Source organism: Adelges cooleyi, unplaced genomic scaffold (assembly GCF_023614345.1).
Source record: "Adelges cooleyi isolate 19-005CV unplaced genomic scaffold, UGA_ACOO_1.1 ACOO_flye_CR_arks_rails_tigmint_CR_PRNA_108, whole genome shotgun sequence".
NCBI classification, from domain to species: Eukaryota; Metazoa; Arthropoda; class Insecta; order Hemiptera; family Adelgidae; genus Adelges; species Adelges cooleyi.
The window spans coordinates 14,619,764-14,639,585 of NW_026095761.1; the positions used below are offsets into that span (position 1 = coordinate 14,619,764).

Sequence of the window (19,822 nt, forward strand, 5' to 3'; positions counted from 1 at the left end):
TAATTATACAATCATCCAGATATAATAGAAATAATGAAAAGCAAAAGAATTGGATGGGCAGGACATGTCTGAAGGGATAATATTACATAAAAAACCTTGTGGATACCAGATAGGAAAAGACCCTTGGGACGACCGAGACAGCGATGGTGTAACCGTGTACATCAAGACCTGCAGTCGATAGGAGTAGAGAATCCAGAAGAGACGGCAATAGACAGAGAACGTTGGAAAGACTTGATAGTTGCGGCTAACAGCCTACAAAGCCCATATTAACCCTTTTAAAAAAAACAACTATAATGTATTGTTTAAACAACTTAGGTTTAATGCAAAAAATATAATTTTTTTTTTATTATCGGCAAACATGTCTTTAATATTTCAAAAATATTTCTAGTATCAAAATATATTTAAACGTTATTTTATAAACAACAATTTTGAAACAGTCAGTGTACAGTCCTCTGGGAAATTAACTATTATTATATTTTATTTTTGGTCGGCGATCAGTTGGTTCGGGTTTGATGGAAAAAGTTGACGATAAACTTAATTTCTGAACAATATTGAAACTGCGTTGAGGCAAAAGCAAAGATGCTCAGCATCTAGATAAACTTCTATTGCTCGGATAAAGTACTATATTTAAACGTTGATGTTTTTTTTTAAATTGTTAAATTTAATTAACAAAAGCGAGTTAATAAAGCAAACCTTTAGAAATCAGTATAAATTAACACGGATTAATTTTAAACACAAAACTCCTCTCCATTAATAATGTCTGATTTGTCTTTGTTGCTACAATCGTGTTAAACGAGCTACGTCTGTCTATTGTTTTTGTTAGGCACGTTTTGTTAGTATGTAGTTTATATGTATATTATACAAACGTGTCGAATTAATTATAACTCATCGGTGATAAATACAAACATACCCGCCGAATTAACGCTGACTGATTTGTTAGTTTCAAGCGTCGAGATACGGCCAATGTAAAGTAACGTTGTTTTTTCTTTCATCGATTCCTGTCAGTAATGGTTCAGAGTTGATCATTTATAATCCCAAAGGTTGTTAGGGCAGAAAGGATTTTTGTGTGATATAAGCCGTGTACCCACCAATTACCGAAGGTTAATGGTTTGCCAGCAAAATCTTCTAAAATGTTTTTTTTTTTTGTAAGTAGTTGGTCTTAAAAAATTACGTTTAATTGCGACGCAAACAAATAAGGGAACGCATCAATATTGCATTTTGTGAATAATTATCACCGAGTACCTGTTGATTTGATCGAATTGATTTTTAATGAAAATGTTAGTGATAATAATAATATAAAATAACAATTATAATTTTTATATTAAGTTTTCCAGAAACGGCGCCAGAAGAAAAAAACTGTAGTGGCTGTCTGTGCTTTAGTCGGGTTATTTACTTCAGAGTAAGTTTGGTATATTTTACAAAAATGAACAAATGTTTCACTAAAAAAAAAAAATGTTTTGGGGTTGTACATTGCAAAAAAAAAAAATAATACAATGTATAAATTGCATATCTCTAGCGCCATTTCTGGGTTTTAATTGTTTCATGTTCACATCCATGCCTGCTATTAAGTTCTCATTAACCAAAAACATGTTTTCAATATAACTTATTATTATTATTAAATTAGTATTAACAATGAGTTATAAATGTAGCATTATTAAAAGTAATTTATAAGGTGATAAAAAAATGGAAGTAAAATAAACGTATAGGCGCAACTTGGGTTTTATATTATTATATTGGGAGAGAAATACTAAGTTTTCATAATAATTTTACTTATAAAAGTCGGCGATGTCTTCATTCTCTAAGGCCCGACCCACTAACAGTTAATTTATTAATTAATAATATTATGTTTACTGTTTGTAAGTTACCCATAGAGTAATAATTGAAAAATATATGATTATTAATGTTCTTACAAATGATTAAGAGAAAATATTTTAGATAGAACAACATTTTAAAAACTAAAGTTTTGTTTTATCAAAGTAATACACATTTCCAATGTAAGAAGTATAAATTTTAAATATTATAAAAAATTAGCATTAACAAACAAACATATTTTTGTATGTGAACCACATTTATTATTTATACCATAGGAATGATAAAATTAACGTCCTTATTATTACATAGCATATGTACATTAGCAGAGTAATAATACTATAAATTATATAGTATTATTACTCTGCTAGTTTACTTGTTTGTGTTGCCAATAGTTTATTTTCGGGGAGGGGGGGGGGGTAAGCGTTTATCTAGCTGCACCTACACGTTTACTTGAAAAACTTTATCGAAGGTTAATCGATATTATTTACCCATTAGGTTAAAACGAGGAATTTTTGTTGTGTGTAATGCCATAATTAATTTCGCACCGTGACTGGACGGAAAACCACGAAATAGGCAGTCGTAAACAACAATATAGACTCCCGCAAAACACTTCCAAACGCGAAAGGGTTTATGTTATTATTATGTTTTGGTAGACGGCAAAGAGAATTTGCACACTCACTTGTTGTACAGCACAATGTCCGGCCGCCAAATGTGGTCAGAAGGTACGTGGAGCATTTGCACGCCGCCATATTCCTTTGGGTCCCATTTCAGTTTGTAGTCCATCCACGACTGCAAAACGATAAAAAGCATAAAATATGATTCAATGTCAAATTTAACTATAAAAAAATAAATTACAAACAAAGAATAATGAACTTGAATGTACAATTTATTGTAAAATCAATGTATTAAATGTACCATAATAAATACAAAAAATATAAATATAATTTTATTTTGTATAACATTACATTTAAATACCATAGAAAGGTACCAATTTAAAAGGGTTTAGTATAAGTTTAATAATGTTTGTTTCATGTATTGAAAATAACTTAAACATACCTTATATTAAACTTACAGTACTATTTAAAAAATATTATTTAATTGTAAAAACAATAGAACTGTTACCATATCATATCATATTTTACTGAATGTTAAATAAAAAGCAAACTAACCTAACAATCAAAAAAAGCCAATTAGCATAGTTACAGAGATACTTTTTCCTAGAAAATACCTCAAAAATATCTTGCGATTGTTAAAAATGTCAACAAAAAAAGTGACTATAATCAACTCTAACCTATAATATTTAAATGGCCTAAAAATTGCAATCAAAATATTTAAATTTTATACAATACAGCCAAAATTTCATTAAAACAGTTTAATCTATTTAAAGCCGCAAGATATTTTTAAAACAATTTCGTTTATATTTTGAAAATATGAATTTGCCTGGGGTGTACCCATGTTTAGTTACTATGGTTTTCTATGCCAACAAATTAAAAATCAAAGGTTCCCGATTTGTTCATCAACTATATGCGAATCGTTTAACGGTATTTGCTCGAGTTATGATTAATCAGACGAACAAAACGGTAAATTGACGTCAACGGGGACACATAAATATAAGATTCCCCCCTCTTTTTTTTTTGCCCCTCTAGGGACTACTATACCGGACCGAAATTTTATTTTATCTACATATTTCCAACGCATAAACGTATCACCGGTTTATTCGTTATTTAATTAAATTATGTTTATTTGTATGGTTCTAGTTGATACACAAGGGTATAGTATAGCAAAGCGATTCGGTCCGAGCGTTCAAAAACAATACCACAGTAAAAATACAATCATATTTTATTATAGGTAATTCGCAAGTTGTTTACAACAGTTTTTGACTTATTAAAAAAACAGTCCACCGTTAACAAGACAGCTGTGGTCAACCATATTAACGCTAATAGATAAACAAAATACTGTCGGTCTCACGATTGGCATTTACATTTGTAAGTTAACTAATTTTACATTTTCTATTCAAGTGTTTTATCGGAAATTTATGTTCGACGTGAAATCCATCACGTTATTAGAAAAATCCAATAGTGCTCGGTTCCCAGTACCGTTAAAATGTATATATGGGTTGACGGTACTTGGAATAAATAAAATATTAGTCTATAAATATTAGAAACAAAACATAAAATATAAGTAGTAAAAAATCCATGTACTACTGGGCAATAAAATAATGTTTTAAACATATATTAATATACTACACGAGAGACATTAAACGGTTTTAGCTATATAAAATATTTAATTATGTTCTAATACTAACTAACGGAATTAAAAACACATTAAGATAGCTTATTAAACGATTTATTTTTGGTTTAGTTTCTATGCCAAGCACAGAAGACACAGCGATGCGGATTGTATTATGTTCATATTGTGTAAAACGTTTCAATGTTGCAGTTGTGATGTATTGCAAATTTATTATTTTAAAAACAACGCAGGTATTACTCTTATATTATGTATAATGCTTGTAAATAACATTTAAACAGTATGAAAAAAACTTTTGTGTTTTTTTTTTAGCGTTATTTTTCAAACTGTTTATAAATACTTTGTACGTTATCTTTTACAAACATTTAATCACAATTTGTCATACAACTATATTTTATTACTTTCGAATATTAATTAAACATTTTACACTTAATTTTTTTAATAACGTTACAAAATTGTATTAAAACGTTTTATACATATGTATTTATTTTACAGGAAAAAGGCGGTCATACATTTTTTTCTTTTATTCTTGGATTGGACTTGTTACATGAAAAATTCTGTTATCGCTGGCATAAAAATAAAAACGCATCATTGTAAAACCGATACCTTCTCGCAGCCACTATTCCAATTTAAAACGTTTTTAAATAATTTATGTATTTTTTCTATTGAAATTAATCTATTATTTTATCAACTTAAGACGTTAAACGAATTTCGAAACACGTCCAAATGGGGGTGTGTTGCTTTCTGTCCCGAACCCATGTACGTTGTAATGTCGACATCGTTAAACGTACAATTTGTTTTTATTGCTAATGAGTTGAAAGAAGTACACATACATACATACGTATTATTAACAGGTATATTATCAGCTTCAGCTCGAAACGAAAACGCAATTGTTGCCACGACCGATCCGACGTGTTGTGCATAATATAATATCAACGTCGACTTCATTTACACTGAAATATTTTAAGTATCGCTAACCAAATTCGAATCGAGTACACGGTTGCGGTTTGTAGTATGCGGCAATAGTAACAATACCGCATATAATACTGATATTATACTGAAGAAAAAAAAAATATATATATATACTATTTAGGAGCTTTTCACACTATATCCGCGTTTAACGAAAGCACACACTTTTGGGATAACGCAAAAGAAACAACAATTTTGTAATGTATTTTAAGTATGCCTATTGTTTCTCTTTGTCTCTCTCTCTCTCTCTCAGGATCTCTTGTCGTTGAAATCAATTCCACTTTAGCGGAAAACCGCCAATTCACGGTGTGTCGGAAATGGTAACGAATTCGTCTAAATGGATGAATTGCGTTCAGTAGCCTCCGGTCTACGCTGTATAATTTGTCGGACGCCTCTGACTATAACAATCGATACGCGACGTCGGCCACTGTAATGCATGTACATTATACATACAGGCCAAGAGAACACATCTCTCCGAACTAACGCGGTTCGCGTTTACTATAATATTATATGGTTCGCCTAACGGTATCCTACTAATTATCACGCTTAAATTACGCGAGTCTCGTCCACGCTCGTCTTTATCCCGCAGGAAATTGGAAAATCCCAAATATTAAGAACGCAATTCATAAACGATCAAGTGTAATCCGAGCGCACGGCAGTGCGGCAGACCAAGTTGCAGCAATGCAAGTGTATCTTTGCACGAACCAATCCACGCAGTTTTTCCAACCCATATAGTATCTCCGTTTCCTCTTTAGATTAACTTTTGAAATTTGAAATATAGATTAAGCTCGAGTAGCTTAGGACGCTGTAAAAAAAATGAGCCCAGAGCCCTCAATAGTAAGCCTTTTCAAGAGGGGAGAATTTCAATGTAAACATTTTTGTTACTGACTCACTCATTCATCATCAAAATTATAAAACATTTCCCGTATAGGTAGAAACGTGAAATTTGGCCCAAAGGCAGGTCTTATAGTGTAACTATTAATGCCGCTTTAGGGAGTGTAGGTCTAAATGCATGATGTGGGTTTTTATTAATTTATCACAGACTTCCACGCCATCAAAACAAACGTTTTCCTTTAGTGTTACAATATAACAATAAGTAATTGTTTGTAATTGACAGTAAATTCTTATCAAACATAATGTTTTCGTAATTTTATTTAATTTATCGGTCATCAAACACAGAATATTTTAATAATCGTACTAATATCATTATTTAATTAAGTCTATATACTCTAAACCCGTGTTATTTTTCGTCGGAGAATTCGGCAAGTGCCGCTTTTCTAAGAAATTGTATTAGAGCAAAATCTTCGAGGCGGCCGCGTGAATCAAACGCGCGACTTTCTGTTCCCAATTTTCAAAATGCTCCCACCAATGCCTCGTAAAATACCTACAACCGCGGGACTGAGTTACTTACTAATAGCTGAGAAGATAAGGGAAATGGTCTTCGATGATATTCACTCGGATTGGTTAGGCTTATACGTACACGTATAGCGTATATTTAAAAAAAATCAAATTTTGAAGAGTGAAAAGTTATTTGAAAATTTAGTTTCGTTAAAACTGCACCAAAAATTAAGTAACCCTTAAACTTATACAACCGCTTCTAGGCCAGAAAAGTCCAAAAACCGTTTCCCAATCTAAAACCAAAACCCGAAAACCGGGAACTCGATCTAAATAAACAATTGTTTGCTATAATTATTAAAAAGACCAATTTGCATTAACTTTTTAGGCCTAGTAATGGCAATTATTATATAAGCACCAAAGCAAAAGTAATATTTTGAAAATTCCGAAAATATTCAAAATGTGTTTGAAAACAAAATGTAATGTTTTGTTAGTAAAACAGTACTAACATAAGAAATTATATGGCCACATCATTAAAAATAACAACAAAAGGTTTTCGGCATAATCTACAGAAAAATTATTTTCTGATTTGAAATTTTTTTGATTTAAAATAATTTCATTTTTGAGTGGTAGGAGAAAACTAAAAAAACTTGCTAAAAATTCACATGTTCACCATCATTTGTGTCTATAATTTAACCAAAAGTATAGTTGTTGCTTACTTGGTCTTCATTGACACCCAAAGTGAGATAAATGTAAATTATAATGATATTATTTCCATAAAGACAAACGCAGGTTGTAGGTCATAATAAAAACGATCACTAGATTTCTAGTGTGTTAAAATTATATGGTCCATGAATTCTAACAGCTATCCAATTAGCGCAATTTCAAACTTCAAAGGGTTTTGACTTGAATTAAACTGAATAAATGTTATGATAATCAAAAACTTAACGCCAACCTTAATTACCGAGTTTTTTTCTCTCTCTTTGTACAAACTGTGTAGAAGGTTCTTGGAAAACTATTTCTATGCATAACAGCTTAATTCTTTAGAAAAATGAACTCAAAGCAAAGGCTTGAGAAAACGTTATGTTTAATTTATTATTTTTTATCGCTTCATCGCGTAATTCGTATAACTAGGTATTTTATTAGTGCCTGATACCCGGGACTTGTAACGTTAAACGCTCAAGACTGATAAAGTTTAAATATTTCTTAACGTTAAATAATATAATTTTTTTTTATCCAAACCTTGTCTATTTCATTAGTCTTTTGTATTATGCCATTGATTTAGTGTTAGTGCACAACTTGATTCAAGACGAAGTAATACTGAATGGCTTATAATATGTGTAATGTTTTATCGAAGCCTATGCAGTGTTCCTGTAACTATGATGAGAATGTACAAAATGTAAACGACACCGCTTCGGATAATAGGCTGAGAAAACAAACCATTTCGCGCGTGTTCATGATATTATATCATATATTGTGTTTAACGGCTTCCAAAAGCACTTCAGATACTTACACAGTAACGCAAGGTGATTCGATTTACACAATACTATACAAAATCCCAAATAGGTACGTACTTATATTATTATTGTTGTATGGTACAAAATATAGTATTATTACAGTGTTATTATAACGTTTCGGTTTTCTTCGTTGAAATATCATGTGAAACGCTGCGAAAAATATCGCTGTCTCGACGACTGTGTGAATTGTGATACACGTCTTATATATATTTATACATATTATATAAAATAATGATTAAGCTACAATAGTTATAAAGTATATATATATATATTTTTTTTTGTGATGGCAATAGCTGCTGCATTGTGTGTTATGTTGTTGTGCTTGGCGTTTCCATACGCATCGGCGGTGTTAACAAACGATCGGCAAACTCTTTCGGATAGGTAACACACACAGCGAGACGGTGACGCGTTACTATGTATGTATATATATATATAATATATATAAGTATGGTGGGACAATTTTTCACGAGATGCAGAGGGCAAAAAAAAAGGTATATATATATACAATATTATTACAACGTGCGTGTAACGTTTTGTATCCGATGGAAAAAAAAAGGCCAACGAAAATTCGAAATCGATTTGCACCGTCGAGACGTGATGGCGGTTTGACAATATTGACCGTTTTTTTATTTTTTTGTTAGTTTGATACGTTTTTTAACAAATTCAATTTTGTTACTGAACAAAAAAAATATATATATGACGAAAAAAATATAATATAGTATACATGAGAAAAGAAAAGGTAATGAATAAAAGGTGCCCACGACGTCGGGATGAGAAAAAAAAATACTAACAGGGTTATTTGTGTTTTTTACCGGCAGACCGGTATTATTATTATTGTTATTGTTATTACACTTACCGTCAGATAGCGCAGGCGGCGAATTCCACTGTAAAAAATATATTAAGTGGTCAAATCTATCATTCGTCGCCGGCGCTTACCTCGGCTATCTGATGACAGTGATGTACGACTGGAGGGTACGGCGTACTCAGAATCCGGATCAAATTTGGCATACATACATATATTTTAAGATGTAACGTTACTCATCGCCCTCGCGGCTTCGATGCCCCTCCCCCCGCAAAAACCAAAGTCCTTTCCCCGCAAGTTATCTCAACACACCGTTGCGTGTTGTGGGTATGTGCCGGTATATGTTTTGTATATATAAAAACCAACGCAATAGGAGTAAAACCCTAGGGTAGCTACTTTATGCTATGAGGAGATTTGGCGTAGTTGAGCTATTTCTTCCAAGACATGGAGGTCGCGATCGTATGTCTGATGACCTTGTGTTGTAAGCAAAAACTGTTTAAGAAAATCAACTACTAATATTATAACTTAGAAGTTTCAGAATTAAACCAGTAAGGCTGTCAAAATTATTCGTTTTTAAGTAAAGTAATTTGTTGATTCACGAAAAAAATAATTTGGATAACTTAAATTATTTGCAAAAAAAAGTTTATTCCACAGATCCTCTTATAAAAATTACCATTTGTTTTTATTTTTAATTTTATAATTTGTTTACTTACAGTAACGTTTTGTAACATTGGTCTGTATCCAGGGGCCTTAAAATTTATAGTGTTATTTAAAAATAATAGCATATATTTGAATTACATTTAAAACAAAAACATGTCTTTAGCCTTAAAACAATACAACCCAAAAAGCGCTTTAAAGAAAATCAAACATTATATAAATGTAGTATACCTTTACTTTGGGCTACCGATTTTACAATTTATTTATTGAATAATTATAAAACCAAGTTTAATGTATGATTTGAGTTGATACAACGTAGGTATATTAAATCAATTTTATGCAAATTCATTTAAATTATTTCAATAACAAAGATTTGTATTAAAGATAATTACTTTGAACAATAATGTTTATTTATTTTTAATACAATTATGTGCTAAATAAACTTTGAATCTTTCAATTATACGATGTATATCAACATTATTTTAAGAACAAAACTTATTGTTCTTAATTGCCTGCCAAGAACAGTTTTTGATATGTTTTTCAGAGCTAATACAGCTTACTGAAAGTTTTGAATCCAGAGAAATTAATTAAGCACAAATCAGACAACTTTTGTCGTCACCGCTGTAGAATAAGGAAAACAAACATGGCATCATATTGCGTTGTGTGTTACTTAATCCATAGCGACGACAATAAATTATAATACTTACTTTTAACAATTCTAAATCATTAAATTTAGTACTTGGCCACTTGATAATTATTCTAATTAATTCATTATTTAATTTATAAGCCGTTTTTATAACTGAAAACCCGAGTAAAACAAAACCACCAGTAAGTTATAAAATAATTAAGCATATGCCTTTTAACAAAATACAATATTGTACTCGAATAAGTTTAACATTTAGTTATTGCATATTAAATGAGATACGGATTATGATATTATAACTACTAAGTATAAATCAGTTAAACGATCAAAGTTTAAAAAAAAAAACCTTTTCTCAAATAAAAAAGTTTTTATTTCTTTTTTTTTTTGTTTTTATAGTTTTATTTGTTTTCATTAACTCGAAGAAAAAAGTTTTCATATTATATGAACAACCAAGAAAGAGCAACTTAAAGATGCCAAATATAAAAGTATGTGCACGAAAAGTCAATAAAACAAGGTATAACGTTTTATGTCATTAAAAAGTGAATATTTTTTTATTAACGGTTGAAATTGTTCAAAAAAGTATTGTTCTTCAATCGTATTTTAATATTAAAATCGCCTATAATATTGTTAATAAAGACTCCTCATTAAAAACCATTATCTATGTATAATATTGAGTTATTATGAAGATAATTTTTTTACACACAACACCTGATGTGTCAATGTGATTTCTTTATAATAATAATACATATCGTAATGTATCGCAAAATTATATGCAATAAATATAGGCATAAATGTGTAATCTATTTTTTGTGATAATAAAGCGTTGAATTGTAATTTAAACCGCTATAACTACCGCAATTAATTACCACGATGATAAGCAAGTGTTAATTTGTGTTGACTTAATGCGAAGTTAATTCAGGATGATTGTAAATCCGTTTTTAATACTCATTAGTTTCATAACTGCCCGTAAACCCAAATACTAATGTATATTATTAACCTTATTTTCATTATGTTAACATACAAATATTATAATATAAATGTATATATAGTCGTTAGGATAACGTGCATGTAAATATATTTTAAACGTGAGTTAACTATTCAATTAGGTTCATCCAATTGAATGAAATCTAACTCCTGAGTTAAAAATGACAAGTGGACTTAAAGGCTAATGCACATTCAGCTAATACTAATCCGTAATAAATTAATATAAAATAGTTTTACTAATAATTAGAACTCTCAATTTACTCCTATTACACGCAGATATTAATTGCGAAATAAAATTTCCTTTACAGCATTTTGTGAAACTTGTTTTCAATATGTTTAGGCGCGAAATTTAATATTGCAAAAAAAAGTATTTACATGATATCGTTTAAACATGATTAAAATATTGAAAATAATTTCCATACATTAATGTTACGTTTTATAGTATAAATTGCATTTTTAAAACATTAAATACAGCGCCAAAACATCATAATAATTTATTGAAAACATGTTTGGCGACGTTTTAAAAATATCAAAATGTGTGAGTTTATTACACGTGTAATTACAGAATGTGTTTTTGGCTCTAGAATTAAACTAGGCAAAGTTATGTCAACTTAAATTACGCAACGCTGTATTGTTTCGATTAAACGATAAAGAAAAAGTACATTTTTATTTCAGCGTTCGCCCCTAACGTGAACGTTTTAATACCAATACATATAATGTTAAAATAAGTATATCCTTGATGTAAATAGTGTAAACGCGCATTCTAGGGCGTTATCCTTCTATCATAAAACGACCACTGTGTACATTATGCATTTATGTTATAATGCTTTGGGGATCGAACTGTTAGAATGTCTGGAGACTTGGGTTTGTATTTTAAATTATCGATAAATACCGTTGTTTAAATTACGAATATAATTTGCTGGTGTAATATAATATTCTCACTGTGTATGAGTGTACACAAGTAAGTTTTGGAAAACGGAGCCGGGGACGTGTAGGGTAATAAAGTTTGGGCCGGTGGCACACCGCAACAGCAAAACTTACAAGGACAATCCGTGTTCCGGGGTTTGTCCTAAAGAGGGTCGACTGAGTGAGAAGAATAAAACAATTTTACCGGAGCAAGACGTTTGTGGGCGCATCGAAGCATTCGAAAAACTTCTCAGTAAAATCATAAAACAAGAAAAAAATTATATAATAATATTAAATTGTACAACAACATTATTGTAATATCTATGAACGATATACGGGGTGATTCATTAAGGATAACACTGGAGACACTTTAGTTGTACGGGGTTTTACAGTTATATTAGACGTTATTCAAATTTATACCTTTTTTATTTTCTTCAAGAGCTCTATCAAATTCAAACGGTAACGTATATATTTATTAAGAATAATTTTCTGATATCTGTGCGTATTACTCCACCGCACACCACCTTTTGTAAAGTATCTTTTATTATCTTTTACAGAAAGTCATCCCCAAATGCTATCAACATGAATTTTACCAATATTAGTTACTACTGTCAAACTAGAACGCTCTACTTTCATGTAAAACTAATAAGAGTATATTACAGAGAAACCAGACAATACTGATAATATTGATACTACTGTATAACCAGAATGTCCCCCGGGGAAATACCAAAAACATAGGCAATAGTATACTGAATACAAAAGTAACATCAAAAGTTGATATTTTTTTGTTTTTAAATAAGTATATACAAATCAAAAAGGGTGTACGGTTTTTCGTATTGCATATTTGATTGTATATTTTATAGCGGTGGTTTATGTTAATGTACTCATAATTTACTAACGGTCTGTTTTTAGTGTTTTCGTTTTGAAATATGTATGTTTATGCCGACTGCATTTGATCTTATTGCCTCCTGATGGATGTCTGAGTGGGTTATTTTTTATAATTTAATTTATGTACTTATTCCTTCGGCGTAGCCTACATTCGGTATACATTCATTATTCTGCCACTGGAACTTTTAAACGTGACTTTCTTCATAAACAAATTTATTATATTTTATTTATTTAATAGTACGCCTACATCAATACAACCGCAAAAAATACGTTTTAAAATTAAATACACTGTTTACACTTAGGCGCTCTCAATGTTTAACTTTACAAACATTCATATCACAGATAATCGAGTTTAAATATCAAACGATAATATTGATAGGATTACAAACAATATATTATATAATTATGTTGGTGCCGTAAAAATAATAATAAGATTATTAAACATTATTTTTAACTAAAATGTAATCGCCCACCAGTGAATACTATAAAAAACGAATGGTTCGATATCTTTAGCATACTTGAATTTTTTTATTAATCTAATGTAATATTAAATAATAATATTATAACTCATTCTTTTATTTATTGTATAATATATTATTTTCATTCTGATCTTCTGATTTGTTTTTATTGTTCATAAACTATTTGTGTACATTAAAAACTAGTTTAATAAATACATTTTATTAACTATTCATTTTTGTAAATGTAATTAATTATTAATTGTAATATTGTTATTACTGTTTTAAGGTATCTTTAATGTAGGGATTTTTTTAGTTAGGCTTGATAAAAGTATTTATATAGTACTTATGTTTTTAAAAAATGAAAATTTTAGATTAGTAGACAAAAAATTGAACATTGATTTTTTAAACTAAATGTTAAAGCATGCACGATTTGTTATTAGACTAAAAAAAATAAGTATTTTGGCACATAAAATTAACAAAACCTAATAATAAAGCTATTATTCATAAAGCTTATGAATAATTGTAGGAAGTAGGAACCAGCAAGTTGATGAGGTATTAATATATTATGATATTAACGTCAAAGAGCCTATCTATTATAGCTATTCAGTAGATAAAATAATGACAAGCAGTCAAATTTGCAGATATTTGTATGATGATTGATAATATTATGTTAATAAATTTACCTGTTCAACCCATAAATTGGTAGTCATAATCTGGTTCTTTAAGTTCTGAAAAAAAGATCAAACATAATATTATATAATATTTTTTTTTTAACATAAATTGGTTGTGCAAGATCAAAATACATCTCAGTTATTAAATAATTATCAATAATATTCATCGCACATAGTTCTATTTATGATTTCTTAATAAGTGTACCTTTATACATCTCACCAACTATACAGTTTTAAAGAAAAAATTCGCAAAATATTAAAAAAATATATGACAAATTAGTTAAATATATAATTGTACTATAAATTGTGCGGTAATCGAATACAATTTTATCTAAATAACGGATTACCAAAATAATTTCGAATACCTATATCATTTTCAAATCAAACTTATTTGATTAAGTATAAAAAAGTCATTGATAACTTTTTACTCAATTTATAATGTTTAATTAAAAATTATTGAACAATTGAGCAAATACATATTTTGTCAACTATTTAATTACTCTAAATTACAATTACACGTAATCTGGAGTGAACATTGACGCTATACCGGCTAAATTCAATGTGTAGTTTAGCAGTAAGATATTATTTTTTTTGGTCGTGTGAGCACAACACCGCTGTCTTTTATTAGTATAAGTAAATAAAAAACTACTTCTCATTTGTATTTTTTTAAACAATAAAGCGTATTATACTGTTATTGTTATTATACGATGTAAATATTGCTGCCGTTTTGATATGTTTGTATAATATTATATTATATTTGAACTATAAATATATGGTATACGTAAAATTCTAAGTATATATATAAAGCAATTGTTTTTTTATTTTTTTATGGGAAAGTCGTTTGGGATTGTGTGCATATTTTTTATTATTATTATCATCCTTGCATATAGTTATACGTTATAAGCCGACCTTATGCAAAATTGTTAATATACATATTCGTATACCGTTACCAACAATAAGGGACTATTGAAAGCAACTCAAAATCACCATCCATTTTGTTGTTTTTTTTGCAGCGCACAGCATTTACTTGTTTCAACCATGGGCAGTAATAAGTTATATACTTATTTATATGTAGTGAGGTGAAGCATTACCCAATGTATATATATATACGACTGAGAGCAAAGGACTTACTGGCTGGATGGCAGAGCTTTTAAAATGTATTAATATTAAAACAAACAGTAATAAATATATTCACTCTTTTTTTTTTATCCAGCGTAGCTGTTTGCATTAATGTTGTCCATTGTTTTTAATATGCACTTTGTCATTCTGACCTAAATACTAAGACCAACGTTAGGTTTAGAGGTTTAGTTTTTAGCGAATATACTACTACTTAGTAAACACAATATTTTGACTATATTTTATACCAGATATTAAAAGCATAGAAACTAAAGAAAAACCAACGATGTTGCTCAATTATTTCAAATCCGTTTAAATATGTAACTTTCAACATTGAGGATAGCCGAAAGTGAAGACCAGTTATCAGAAAAAGCTGTAAAATATGCCCTACAATAAAATACAATTCACAAATTACAAATGAACACACAATTAGAGTCTGTGGCCACTGAGCGATCGCAAATGTGGCCAGATACCAAAAAATCATGTTACATATCAATTCAACATGATTTTTTCTCCCGATTTCAAATCTGGGGTTATTCTTTTCGTAAGACAATTTTTTAATGAGATACGAGTTCTATTTAAAATAGTTTTAAAATTTAAAAAAAATGAATACCGTTTATTGTACCCATAGAGCATCCTGAATGTCTCATTTGAAGCTCGGTAGAACTTTACATTACACCCTGTATATACACACTCTGACCTGGGTTGGACGATGAAATGGTTGGTCAAAGCGGAGTTGAAACGGACGCACACAAACGGTAGCCGGATCGGGCGGCTGCTGTAGCAAAACGGCAGAAATATAGGGCGCATAGTCGAGGGTATTGGCGGTCCGCGATGGTAAAATCAACTGGTCAATTGCCCTGTGTGTGCGACCTACCTATAGTCGGGGATGCTGTGTCAGGTTTGGGACGCGAAGTAACGGTCAGGTGAAATATGATCGTTAAAAGATACACCCTGTATACTACTAATATATTCTATCTGCTTTTGGTCGATCAGAGTGCATTTACACTTCAAAGGCACTTCAGTTCCAAATGCCGTTGCGTCAAATTTGACGATCACTGAAAATCGATTTCGAATACACGGGAGACCCAAAATGTATGTATATTATATTATAAATATAATTACTGGGATACTTGTTTTCACGTCACGGTCCGCGTATTATAGTAGAGTAGGCCTTTGACCGTTGTGGCACAAATGATGTGTCTCCAAAGGATTGTTGCGTTCAGTCGATTAACGGAAGACTAAATTAATATAAACAGATGGAAAATTCATAGGACCGAACTATACGCGATGTATGCAATATTGAAACGAACACGAAGTCTGCGACAAATTCAATTTTGTTTTTAGCTTTGTATACCATTGTACGTGAGCACACAGTAGTCACGTGTGAACACAACATAGAGATAATATAATTTATTTATATCAATACCAAAGCTCGCCCGAGTACAAGTTAACTGAAGCAAAATACGACCGAATCAAACAGACAGAAGGTAACAACTTTAGTAGAATTTTTAGTAGTCAACCTGGAATTTGCCATTTGAAATTTCGCTGAACAATATAATCAATCGAGTATAGCCTGTTAAAATAGGTTAACAATATTTACAATATTGTACCTCTTTTGGGAGGATCAAATACCAAAGCATAGTTTAATTCACAAAACGGTGTTTTGTTAACTTTGGATGTGATTTAAAAAAATATAACTAGACGTGCTAAAGAAAATCTGAGGCCAGTGTCAGATTTTAAGGAAACACTCTCAAAAAAAGGATAATATTTTGGCTATTTTTATAATGTAGTTTATAAACATTTTATTTTTTGTACCAATCAAAAATCTTACACCGAAGAAATTTGTTTCTCTAGAACATTGTTACACGTTTTTTATGATAAATTGCTTAGTAAGCCTTTTCTGAATCAGACCGACGTTAGTGTAGTGGCATCTCCTCTTGACAAATAAAATTATTTAAATGTTTTTAAAAGCATTATGGAAAAATCCATAAAATTACCATTTGATAATAAAACGATTTATTTTTTTGCGACGGGCTCGGAGAAACCACGTTAGATCTATGAGATTGTTGTTACGCTGTTCTGTATGTCTCCAGTGGCATATTGTCTGTCAGCTGATACACAAATACAAGTGTACTTTTAAGCTTACAGTTTAGGCTTTTAGATGTTGTTTAGCTGCATTATAAAGATTTTCCTTTTTGTACTAGCTACGCTAGAGTTTAATAGCAGATCTGACCCGAAAAAATATAAATAAATAATATATTATGGAAAACCATATTATTTCTCTACCCTAGTCCAGTTTTGAATTGTAGCATGTAGCGATTTTACTACTTTTTCGCGACTATATTAGTATAAACAACGAATATGTTAGGTGTAATAATTTTATGGTGAAACAAACATTATAAATCATTTTGAAATCAATGTTAGCTTATGTAATAAATTCTAACAAAAAAGATATTAAAAAATAAAAACAGATCTAGGGCCACTCTTAGCCAATTACGTGTAAAGGAATAAAAGGATTACGTCCAATCAAAATGAAGATTTGAGAAATGAAGAAGGTTTGAGAGAAATTATTTGATAGTTTTTATTCATTTATAAATTATTTTTACACATTAATCATTTTTTTATTATTAACCACACGCATATATCATGGTAATTAAGTCTTCTGTCATGCACTACCAAACCTCGATTTTGGAGTAGTGTATATTATCCGTTCATATAAAAACATTTAGTTTGTGATATGAATATAATGATATAATGGTTTTATTCCGTTAGTTGTCTATGCATAAATTTGCCTCGGATATTACTTATTGTTAAATTAATTTTAAACAAAATCTTCGTCATACTATTTTTATTAAACAATTTTATTCTCAGACCCAAAATACGTTTATCTAATGGAATTTTAAGAAACACAACAGAGTTCTTTGCGCATTGGAAGTAATTTATTTGTATTGCTAGGCTGATCTCCCCAGGAATTCATCTAAATAATTATTTAGACCATTCAGTTATATATATATATATATATGAAAACAATGGAATCTGTTACCGTGAATTTCGATTAAGGAGAATATAGAAACCATCTTTCGATTCTTTCACTCCCCTTCATTTTCAATTATCAAGTAGAACGGATTTCGAACGACGGTGAGACTACACAAAGGCATCGATGTCGTATCGCCATAGAGTTACAAAACAATAGTCCAAACATTGAAACAACAATCTATTTTATTTTTTAATTTAAAAAAGAATTATTTTATTTTATTCAATTTACTTTTTTAATTATTATTCTCACAAATAAGAAAAAAACAGTCGAAAAGACATCGAGCATAATATGATATGTCCAAAAACAGATTCTAAATTATACAATATATTCCTAACAATAAATATTGTAAAACGAGTAGATAGTATCAAAGTAAGTGATTATAAACGTTATAAATATTAAGTGTTGCCAATATTAATTTGATTTTATCTTAACAGTAAATATCTTCACCAAATAAGATAATTTCGGACTTTTTTCTTATCAGTTATTTAATGAGGCTCTTTTGTTATAAACTCAATGGAAAAAGATTCAACGCATTCAACTAATTATTTTGATAAGATATTATCGCCGTGGTCGGTCCACATTAAATCAAAATTAATCGTTAAATTTAACAGGTTTTTTGTTTTGTGTTTTTTGCACAAGTGTTCAACATTATTTTTATTATTAAAATAATTATTTATTTTCCTATACATCAATCATATAACGTCAAAACTCTTTATTCGCCTTTTTACTTATTCAAATACGGTAAATTTTACAATATTTTTCGAACGCACGGATTGAGTAATTAATTGCACTTAAATAGTTTCATACGATCGCGCCTTTGAGTACATAAAAAGGTCGTGCACGCGAACACTTAACACTTTAGGGTACTCGTACGACGAGGGTCAGATTTGCCCAGATTTAACAATAAGTAATCGTATACCAACACAATTATATACATATATACATATAATCGTATATGTATATATATACATATATATATATCAAGTATTTGTTTCCGCAGCGGGAAGCAGGAACGTGTATCAAAGAAAAATCACCTTCAGCAGCTACAATACAATTATTCTGCTAAGGCCAAAGGGTTGTTAATGTCAAAAGAAACAATATCATTAATTACACCGGAAACGCTGCATAAGTGTCAGGAACTGACGTATTTTATTGTTGATATGTGTAATTTTATTTGTTCTGTCGAGAGCACACGTCGTAGTATCGTCTTAAAACACGGGTCTTGAGAAAATATTTTAGCACACTTCTACAGTGGTGTAATTTATGCTATTGCCGATCGTTACTCGTCATATTATTATTGTCTTCTACCCCAAACGTAGAAAATCGGTTAAGAACCAGGTTAGACATTTCTTGCACTACACAGGCCAACAATATTTATTTTTCATTTACTGCTTTAGCATTTGAGCCAAGGATCTAAAACATATGAACAGGAACCAAATGAGCATGCTAGTTGGACTATTAACAGGCCACGGGCATCTACTCAAACATCTACACACCATGGGATCACAGAATCACCAGTGTGTAGGAAATGTGGAGAAGAGGAGGAGACGTCATACCATATCATGTGTGAATGTAACTCCCTTGCTACCCTAAGGCAAAGTATCTTTGGTAGACCTTTTCCTGGACAGGATGAAATCAAGGATATTGGGATAAAAGAGTTACTGAGATTTATAAAGGAATCAGGACTATTCAACTTAGAAGGTTATTAACTAAGCAGGACATGGGCATGACAAACTATGTGAAACAGGACTTCGGTGAGAGGGTGTGCACAATGGAC

At 30.3% G+C, this 19,822-nt stretch overlaps 2 protein-coding genes across 4 annotated transcripts in view; one reads left to right on the forward strand and one right to left on the reverse strand.

The window, feature by feature from the left end:
• LOC126847372 (Y+L amino acid transporter 2) overlaps positions 1 to 19,822 on the forward strand; it is a 234,813-nt gene that overhangs the window by 107,522 nt on the left and 107,469 nt on the right. The window lies entirely within an intron of this gene.
• The window catches only part of LOC126847369 (acetylcholine receptor subunit alpha-like), a 92,749-nt gene that overhangs the window by 49,763 nt on the left and 23,164 nt on the right, over positions 1 to 19,822 (reverse strand). For both annotated transcript variants that reach the window (XM_050587530.1, XM_050587529.1), the window contains exons 3-4: positions 13,902 to 13,946; positions 2,492 to 2,601 (exon numbers count right to left, since the gene is read on the reverse strand). In XM_050587530.1, the coding sequence (XP_050443487.1) occupies positions 2,492 to 2,601; positions 13,902 to 13,946 (155 nt within the window). The remainder of the gene's footprint in view (positions 1 to 2,491; positions 2,602 to 13,901; positions 13,947 to 19,822) is intronic.